The 9731-nt window shown below is 50.9% G+C and overlaps 4 protein-coding genes across 4 annotated transcripts in view; 3 read left to right on the top strand and 1 right to left on the bottom strand.

Annotated features, from left to right (window-relative positions):
- Window positions 1-9731, top strand: part of LOC117589346 (bumetanide-sensitive sodium-(potassium)-chloride cotransporter) — a 213839-nt gene that overhangs the window by 185585 nt on the left and 18523 nt on the right. The gene's annotated exons all lie outside the window — the stretch shown is intronic.
- On the top strand, window positions 33-2528 carry LOC117589360 (SET and MYND domain-containing protein 4). The gene is made up of 5 exons (XM_034281256.1): window positions 33-784; window positions 846-1188; window positions 1261-1797; window positions 1866-2087; window positions 2145-2528. Exons 1-5 carry the CDS (start codon window positions 211-213, stop codon window positions 2452-2454), a joined length of 1986 nt encoding a protein of 661 aa, XP_034137147.1. The 5' UTR covers window positions 33-210; the 3' UTR covers window positions 2455-2528.
- On the top strand, window positions 2713-8270 carry LOC117589351 (RNA polymerase II-associated protein 1). Its single transcript, XM_034281235.1, has 12 exons — window positions 2713-2882; window positions 2949-3491; window positions 3550-3973; window positions 4034-4516; window positions 4580-4895; window positions 4950-5035; window positions 5890-6127; window positions 6184-6341; window positions 6392-6932; window positions 6988-7129; window positions 7187-7599; window positions 7652-8270. The coding sequence occupies exons 1-12, from the start codon at window positions 2756-2758 to the stop codon at window positions 7802-7804; spliced, it is 3624 nt and encodes a 1207-aa protein (XP_034137126.1). The 5' UTR covers window positions 2713-2755; the 3' UTR covers window positions 7805-8270.
- LOC117589387 (general odorant-binding protein 69a) lies at window positions 4919-5775 on the bottom strand. Its single transcript, XM_034281302.1, has 5 exons — window positions 5662-5775; window positions 5526-5604; window positions 5382-5473; window positions 5221-5323; window positions 4919-5162 (listed from the first exon to the last, which is right to left on the bottom strand). The coding sequence occupies exons 1-5, from the start codon at window positions 5734-5736 to the stop codon at window positions 5062-5064; spliced, it is 450 nt and encodes a 149-aa protein (XP_034137193.1). The 5' UTR covers window positions 5737-5775; the 3' UTR covers window positions 4919-5061.

Genomic DNA, 9731 nt, shown 5'->3' with positions numbered 1-9731 from the left:
GGCTGCAACTAGTATCTACACTGGTTCACCATTGAGTCCCTTGCGAGTATTTATAACGCGGCGAACTGAACGATCGGTTTGGGGTGCTATTTTTGGAGGCCGAAACCAACCGTTCGCCAGCTGTTTTCAACACTCAGGCTGCAGCAAAATCGAGCAGGAAACGCTGAACTGAAAACTTGCATTTCCATTTTACATAATTTACGTAGAAATATGGAGTACGATCCGACATACGAGAAGATATGCTCCACGCGCACTGTCCAGTCGGAGAAGAAAGGTTTCTTCAACGATTTCTGTGGCGATGTGCGGGAGACATGTGGCGACAAGTGGCTGAAAAATTACTTTGGCAAACTCAAGTCGAACGCAGCGCGTGTGCTCTCCATATTCAGTGATCGGGAGGTGTGCGATCCAGTGCTCGGTGTACTCGAGCATGTCCAGCCTGTGTACAAGCAGAAGGATGCCGTCTTCTCCTTCCAGCGGCGTGCACAGGCGGACAAGTTTTATCTGTTGAGCTGCAGCACGAGTGAGCCAGATGAGCGCAGGGAGCTGCTACAGCAGGCACTGCTCGCCTCCAATCTGGCCGTGATGCGTGCGCCCGAACGCAATGTGAATCCCACCATTGACGATGGTCTCACCCTCGCGCTGGCCTACCGTTCGCGTGCCTCCATATTGATTGGCCTGGGCGAGGGCGAGCCAGCACTCAGCGATCTCAAGTTGGCCAGCAATTTCGGACTGGAGCTGAAGTCCAACGTGGACTACTACTGCAAGATGGCCAAGGCCTATGCGAGTGAGTGGCAGGCGGCAATGCCTTTTGGGTAAATTATAAACTTCCTTTTCTCTCTTTGCAGCAATGGGAGAGGCCGCACGTGCCGAAATCTCCTTGAAGATTGCCGAAAAGCTGGCTGGTGCCGATACCTCGCACATAGCAAAAATGCGCACAGAGATCGCAGGGATTAAGCCTGTGCCAAAGGAGCCATCCACGGAAGAGGTGCCGCAGCTGGTGCACGGGGAGAACCCCGAGCTGAGTGGCGCTGCCAATGTCGTGAAGCTGGTGGAGACCAAGGAGAAGGGCCGCTTCGTTGTGGCCAGCGAGGGCCTGAAGACGGGCGATGTGGTGTTGTGCGAGAATCCCGTGGCTGCCTGCCTGATTCCCGCCTTCTTTGGCACGCACTGCCATCACTGCTTCAAGCGGTAAGTGGTTCGAGCTGATTGTCCGATCATCCTGCTGATGAAACTCTCTCTCTCTCTCTCTCTCTCTCGCAGGTTGCACACTCCCGTGGCGTGTCTGCTTTGCTCGGGCATTGCCTTCTGCTCGGCCCAGTGCATGGGTGAGGCGTGCTCGAGCTACCATCGCTTCGAGTGCGAGTTCATGGATCTGCTGATTGGCTCCGGCATGTCCATTCTCTGCTTCATAGCGCTGCGCATCTTTACACAGGCTGCCAGCGTGGACAAAGGCCTGGCCACGGCCAATCTCCTCTTCGAGAACCTCTGCTCGCACGAGGATGTGCGCCAGGCGGAGGACTATCTGCAGCGTTCACTGATGGCCGGCTTCCTCATGCGCATACTGCAGAAGGCGCAGTACTTTGGCCAGCGCAAGACCGAGGGCGTTAATCCCACAGCCGTGGAGCTGCAGGTGGCCACCGCGCTGCTCGGACTGCTCCAGGTGCTGCAGTACAATGCGCACGAGATCTACCAGACGCAGGTGACGGACGAGCATCGCTTCGAGGGCAGCAAGACGGTGCACGTGGGCGCAGGGCTCTACGGCACGGGCTCGTACTTCAATCACGAATGCTGGCCAAGGTGGGTGGAGCGGTCTGACCGGAATATAGTGACTTAGCCTCTCCCTTTTCCATCCATTTCCCCTGCAGCGTTGCCAGCTATTTTGTGGGCAAGAAACTGGTGCTGGCAGCCACCAAGCCGCATCGTCCGCACGAATGGGTCGCCGTCAACTATGGCCCCATCTTCACGAACACCAATCTAAAGGAGCGCCAGAGGTCCCTGCGTGGCAGATACTCCTTCAGCTGCAGCTGCATGGCCTGCCAGGAGAATTGGCCGCTGCTGCAGAAGCTGGACAAGCAAGTGCGCTTCTGGTAAGTACAAAATAGTTATGTAATCCAACATATTACTGCATTATACATGCCTCCCAGGTGCACTTCGGCAAACTGTGTGAATCTGCTCAAGTTCCCCAAGGACTTGGCCAAGGATGTGCGCTGTCCGCGCTGCCGCAAGAATGTTTCCCTCAAGGAGAGCGTCGCCAGGCTGATCAAAATCGAGGAACTCTACCGAGAGGCAGCACAGGCAATGCAGGCGCAGAAGACCGGCGAAGCCATTGAGCTCTTCAAGGAGGGCATCGATCAGTTCTTCCAAGTAGCGGCACTGCCCCACAAGGACACGCTGCTGGCGCAGCACTCGCTGACCAAGTGCGTCGCAAATACGGGCACCACCTTTAAGAAATAGCATGTGGCTGACAAATAATCATAGACTTGCATATGTATTTATGTTTAAAAATTATTAAAACGTTTTTCTACTCATTACGCTGCTGATTGAAGAAGAATTTTGGTAAATTTAATGCAAATCGTGTTCGATTAATTGTTTTTGAATTTGTGGTTCGTTACCGCTATTTCACTGCAACTCTGCAGCTGTGTTGGTTTTTTCGCTGTTTCAATGCAACCCTGGGCCAGCTGTTGCTGCTGTTTTGGTCACATTATTTGTGTAGCCCTGGGTGCTGGGTTTGTTTTGAATTTTGTTTGCTAAAAAGATGTTTAAAAAACTGAAACCCGGTGAAAGCGAAGAGGATGTGCTCCGCATGGCCGCCGACTTCAAAGCGGAGCGACAGAAGAATCCAAACTTTCAGCCAGCAGCGGCGTTTGTGCGTATGGAAAAGAGTAAGTGAATATTCCTGTCTTTGTTTGTGCCGGCTGCCATGTGAATTTTCGGAATATTTATTGCAGCGCCGAAGAAGTCCGTGTTTGCACAGAAGCGGGAGCAGGCCAAGCTGGGTCGCGTATCCTCCAAGAACGAGCCAGGACCCCAAGAGCCGGTATTAAGCGTCAAGCAGGTAAACGAAAATGCAAGGAGGAGCGAGGCAGCGCCCACGAACAAGGTTCTGCTGGATGAAATCCATGAAAACATGCTGGGCGATGTGAGTGGCAGCAAAGTGAATCCAAGTCTAATAAACGCCGTGCTGGGCGAGATTGTGGAGAGAGCAGAAGGTGCGCAGCGTGCCCCAATCTCACATTCCCAGGCCTCACAGCCAGCCACCAATAGGCCGCGTAGCATTTTCGCCCAACAGCTTGCTGCAGCAGGAGCAAGAACAGTCCAGGAACCGCAGCACTCACAGCAGAAACTACATTCCAAGGAGCCAAACGGACGCAGTGCCATTGTGCGAGATGCGAAACTGGCAAAGGAGTTGCACGAGGAAAACTTGGCGCTGCTCAATCAAATGAGCCAAGAGGATATATTGGCAGAGCGTCAGAGATTGCAGGCTACGTTAAGTGAGCCCATAGATGGTTACTGGTTTTGGTATGGTTATTAATTTAAATATAATTACAGATCCTGCACTGCTGGCAATGCTGTCCAAAAGTCGTGCAGGCAGTGGACCTGCAGCTAAGAGTGAGACATTGCCAAAGCCCAACGAACCCACAGAACAGCCTCAAGCGTCCATCTCCGCTTTGGTTGATTCCAATCCTGCCCACGCGCTACTGCAACAAAGTGGCGAGAACAAATGGCTTAACTTCAATCTTGTGGAGGAGCACAAGCTCGCGTGGATGCGCGATATACCAGCCAAGATGAGCGAACTGAAGCCGGGCCAACAGTTCGATGCGCGCTTTGACTGGAAGGGTGTGCTGCTGCCGCACACGCTCAAGCAGCCAGCGCAGGAGCAGGCAACATCCGTGGACGAACGAGAGTTGTATTTGCATGGGGAGGAAGCTGAACGGCCGGGCTACACGCTGCAGGAGTTGTTTCGATTGGCGCGGTGGGTGCTGCGTGCTGCGTTTTCCCTGAAACATTCATAATTTTCCCTCTGTTTCCACAGCTCCACTGTGCTGCAGCAGAGAATCTCGGCATTTGGTGCCATTGCTGGTATCTTTAGCATCTACAATCAGGGCTTCTATGACCAAGTGCTCAGCCTGCCGATCTCCAAAATATTCTTCCTGCTGCGCTTTGGCCTGGATGAGAATGTGCCCGCACAGCTGGAGGTGGTTAGCCGCGCTCTGGCCTGCCTGTTCTACAACGAAACGGATGAGGTGCTGCTGGACTACATCCACGACAATGCCTACTGCCACTGGCAGCCAACGCTGCAGGTCGTGAGCAGCTACAGCGACTCGGAATCGGACTCCGATCCCACATCCATTGCCTTTCTGCAGCGCTACATGAAGCTGCTGTCGAGCAGTCCGGCCGTGCGTGCCGATGTCGCCGAGGATGAGACGGAGAGCCGCATGTCCATGGATGACTTTCAGCTGGCCGAGACAGATCTAATGGCTTGCTTGCTGCGCACGAACATACTGCAGCGCATCACGTGAGACAAAAGACAAAATTTTTGCATTTAAATGTGTATAACTTAAAGGAAACTTTGTGGCAGGTTTATCCTCAACTCAGTACGTCCGGACAACAGCAGCGTGGACTCCTGCCTGAAGCTGCTCATACGCATCGCTCGCACCAGCATCCAGGTCGCGCGGCAGCTGGCAAACGAAAGCCATCTCTTGGTTGTTATTTTGAGCAACTTTCTGCCCGCTGGGTCGTCGTCGAGTGGCGCCTTCTACGGCCAGCCGCAGCCGCTCTGCCTGAAGCTCATTCGCGTGCTGGTCTGCCAGCATCTGGACATAGCCAAGAGCCTGGCCAAGGGCGTGTTGTTGGAGAGACTGAAGCAGTGTCTATTTCAGCGCGACAGTGTTGGGGTTTGTGCCAAACATTTTTATTGATTGATTGGATATAAAGAATGTCTTTTGCAGGGCAAAATGGTACGCGTTCAGGTGGAGTCACTGCGCATCCTGCGCTGTGTGCTGCTGCTGGGCATTGTGAATCGGGATCTGTACAGGTGCGTGTGTGTCTGAGAGACAACAACTATTGCATTGAGTTAATTATTTCCTGCATTATGAACTCCTTGTTCACATTGAGGTAGCATTGGACGGTTTGATAGGCAGTGTCGCAGCCATCAGTGCCCTCTGCAAAGCGAAAGGAATGTACAGGAAGCGCACACAAAAAGGATATCCCAATACATACTCTGTGTGCCGCAGGCGCCAACTAATTCGTTGATCTTGGGGTGCACCTCTTCAGGCAGCACGTCGATTAGAGCCTCCAATTGCATGACATTTTTGCTGTCGATCTGTAGGGGTAGAACTTTTTAAAGGAAAAGTCTGCAGTCTCAGTCGTTGCAAACCCACCAGTCCGAACATGTCAAACATGCAGTGAAGAAAACACTTAAAGGGGGGATCATCGGGCAGCACCTGATCCTGCTTTGCCTGCAACATGCGCTCTGCAAGTGGCGTTGATTATTAACAAATTTCATAACCCAACGGATGCCTCACCTTCGGATGCGCCTGTCTGGTTGATGCAGCGTGTCTTTAGCTTTGCTATTTGCTTCTTCAACACCGGCGACAGCTCAAACTGTGTGGGCAAGGACTGGAGGACATGGCAACCCATAGATAGAACTCAAATACTTACCGCTTGGCTGGGTGGCAGCGCTTCATAGCCAATGAGCATGGCCAGGAGAAGACAAACATTCCAGGAGGCTGCCATGGTGTCGATAAATTTCCGCCACTTGACTGAGGATGCTCCTCGCACAACGCTCACTTTTATAGCTCCCCCACCTGTGGCTGCTGCTGGAATGTTTTGGGCGTAATAGCTGGCATTATTGAGTAGCACTTCATCTATGTTTAACTTTCGTTACAGACAGTTTCTGCCCGCCCTGCGCCAAATGCTGGACTGGCACTGCAATCACAGTGTTTTCGATGGAGTGGGCGGCACAGTGCTGATCCGACAGCACGCAGCCGCGCTGCTCGTTGCCATTGTGGCCGCCGGCGAGAGTGGAGTGTGTGACGTTGATGGGCAGAAGCTGCTGGCAGAGCCACTGCACAATTGCTGCTGCAGCTGGCTGCACGCTGCCACGCGACTTGAGGCCATTAAGGATGTGAGTGTGGATACCAAATCGTAGCATTACTTTCCCTAAGCTTGTTTTATCTTTAGTTTAGCCAACTAACTCTACTGAGTGCCGCTTCGTATGCCGTCTCGTGGTTCTCCCGTAATGGTTACATGGGCACGGCAGCCTTTCAGCCATTTCTGCGCAGCATTTTGCCGCAGTTTGTGCGCTCCCCGTGCTTCGTGGCATGTGTGCGGGATCTAAGGTGAGTTGATAACACTCACATTTCATCGCGTTTAATTACTGCCTTTGCAGCAAGGGCTCTGTTCTGCTGCGACGCCCCATCGATCGGCGCAATGTTCATCCCGCGCTGCCCAATGTGGGCGCCGTATTGATGCATGACTATGGACCGCAGCTGATTGTGAGCGACACGTATCCGGCGCATCTGTTGAGCAGCATCTGGGCGCTGCGCGATCTGTCGCTGGAGGCCAACGGGCAGCGGCCATTGTTTGAGGCGCTTATGCAACCCTCCGTGCTGGAGCCAGTGGCCGAGTATTTAGTTCAGCTAAGCTCCGGGCTGAATCGCATTTTGGCCACCAATTTCTTTGCACGCAGCGAGCTGAGATTCGTGCATCAGCTGCTGGCCACGGATGGACTGGAGACGTACCTCGAGCGCACGCAGCTGCTGCAGCTGGTCTACAGCTATCTCTGCTGCCTATCCACAGCGCATGCCACACAGATCAAGAGCACATTCGAGCGCTTTATCTTCAATGGGCAGTACGTGAAATTGGATGCCGCAAGCCTCAAGCTGCTGCAACAGACATGCATGGAAATGATTTACCCGCACGTGATAGCTGTAAGCTCAACGCTGAAGCTCTTCTCTCACAGCCTCACAAACCCTTTTTTTGTAGGACAACTGTGAGCCCTCGCTGTCGCTGTGCTACACGCAAGCACCCATCCTGCCCGCTGACTGGCCCTTCTTTCAGCTGCGTCTTATCCTCAGCAACTACTTGCAGAATGTGCAACAGCAGCAGCCAGCGGCAAGCTACTCAGGTGCAAAGTTAATCCTCTCCCCTTTGAGCCCCAAATAAATCCTTTTGGCTCTTACAGAACATCAGGTGGTGCGCATGACTCTGATGTTTGTGCGTCAATTGGAGCAGGAAGGCTTGCAAATTGTTTCGCCGCTGGAGAAGCTTATGTACCTGATGATTGCCTTTATGGGTCCCGACTCACAGTTCCTGGAACCGGACTTGCATCAGCTGCTGCACGACTACCTCGGTGATTTCTACACACAGAACGCGGCCACTCAGTTTGATTTTGATGCGGAGCTCGTGGATAAGGCCAGATTTGAGCCACTCTACTATCTGTTTGTGGAGCACTTTGCGGCTGCCAGCTATGGCGATGAGCTGTTCAGTTCGTTGGTGCTGCTGCCCCTGGCTCAGAAGTATGACAACAAGTGGCGGCGGAGACTGTGGTCCGAGCATGTGCAGGTTATGCGGTTTCTCAACTGCAGCGAGGATATGGTGCGTGCTTGCTGGAAACCAATTTCAGCGTTTAAAACTCTTTCCTTTGCAGCTAATTGGTGGCCTGCCTGCGTATCTGGACCCCGTGGAAGAGGAGCCTTCGCTGGTGCAGCTGTATGGCGATGCACTGGAGCGTAGTCTGGTGCGTCCAGGCAGCATTGCTTATCGCATAGCCCAGCACCACTTCAACCACTCGAAGGTGTAGCGGAAGACCAAATTGTTTTGATTATCTCAAAATTAACTAGGCATGTACTGGGCCACCCACCGATAAAGTCGTGTCATGCGGCAGCTCCAAAATGTGACAATATTCTATTTGAAGGCCAACTGATTTGGGGCAACTATCTGTGAATTATCTAACCGAAATAGAACCTACCTCAGGGTGAAACTCTTGAGTCCGAAATGCACGTGATTTGCAGCAATCGAAAGGCACAGAAATAAATGTATGCGTAAGCCATAATAGTCCCCAGGAATCGGTTGTAGTCCGTTGTGTAACCGAATTCCTAGTTTAATTGCATGTCCGTAATCTGCTTGTGGCAGGCAGGCCTGACTGATGCAGAGCATTTTGCTATCGGCCTCAATTAATTAACATCATTTGACTTATTGACACATGGGCCAAGAGTTTGCTCTTGCCTCTGCCCTGCCTGCTGATAAAATATATGTAATTAAAACGAGCACAATTGAGTGGCCGCTGCTAATTAAATTATTTGATCTGTGTGTGCATGTGTGTGTGTGTGTGTTTCGTTTATGTTTCCTCTTAGAAGTGTACCAGAGCCACCCACACTCTGGCCGCTGCAAAGGCTTTGACACATGGCGTATGCGCAACACCAAGACTCATTTCTTTTGCTCGTGTCCACCCAGACATTGGACCTACTGCCCCCAGCCAGCAGCCACACAATGTGCGAGGTGTCAGCAGACTCATGTTTAGATGTTAATTGCTTTTAAATGAACGTTAATCATTTGATAAGTCCTAACGCTGTGCCCGCCGGGGTGGTAAATATTTGCAGAGGGCCAACCATAAATTAACCAATGCTAAGCGCTTGAAGTAGCGACAATAAAATTAAATATCGATCGGCAACCCAAACTATTATTAGGCACTGTGCTGTGTGTGCGCAATCTATTTACCTGAGACTTGATTGCCCCATTGAAAATTTAACTTGAAACTGGAACTGGTCTGGAGTGCATACAATTTTAGCTTGAGAGTGAAATTTCATTTGTTATCTTTGGGTTTTCTGTTGGAATACACTGGGAAGATGGAGTTGTATGTTTTGGCATACTGTGAGGATAAATTCACTCTTAAATGAGAAAGTTGTTAGCAGTTGAGACACTTAAACTAAGGCTGTATTTGGTCTTACAAATTGTATTCAAGCTTAGCTTTAGCTAACAGCAAGAGTATACAGCATTCGTTGCTACAAGTTCCTCTGCCTCGAACTTTTGTTTAATTTCGACTTTTGAGTCATGTCACTAGACATTTTTTTGTGCAGCTTTCGCTGGAAATTGTTTTCGTGGGAGTGCTTTATGGACAGCTTCAAGAGTAAACGAAAGAAATTCCCCAAGCGGGGGAATTTTGTATTGTTTATTATTTGTTGTCTCAATATGAAATATTTATCGAACTTTTACATACCAGAAAATCAATATTGAATGGGGCAAGGGAGCATTGTTGTTTGATAAGGAATCCGAGGTCTAGCTCCGCAGTTTGTATATCCGGAGTCAGCTCTTATCGGCGATGAAATAACATTCGAAAATGCCAGATAGCAAGTTCCAATTTAACGAAGGTTCGCTGAATTATTATTCTGTTCTATTGGCGATCAAATATTTGCATGGCCTGCACCTGACGGCGGCTGAGTGTGTGTGTGTGCAGCGGGAACGGGCAACCGGTTTGGTTTCGGTTGGGGTGCGCTTGCAGCTCCTTGAACGAGCCACCCGGCAACAACAGGAGCGACTCTGTGGACACATTTAGTCGGCTGTTATTTGCATTTATTTATGTTAAAAAACCGACCATTTGTCATGTTTGAAAAATTACTTTTTAAAGTTTGCAGTGCCTTGAGATGATTATCGATTCTGCCAATTCTTGAATGATTCTTTTTTAATGGCCAAAAGTTTAAGTTTTTCTTGCAGAAATCTCTTAAACTTCA

The sequence above is a fragment of the Drosophila guanche genome, unplaced genomic scaffold, assembly GCF_900245975.1.
Source record: "Drosophila guanche unplaced genomic scaffold, DGUA_6, whole genome shotgun sequence".
Lineage (NCBI taxonomy): Eukaryota > Metazoa > Arthropoda > Insecta > Diptera > Drosophilidae > Drosophila > Drosophila guanche.
This window is presented reverse-complemented; position numbering and strand designations above follow the sequence as displayed.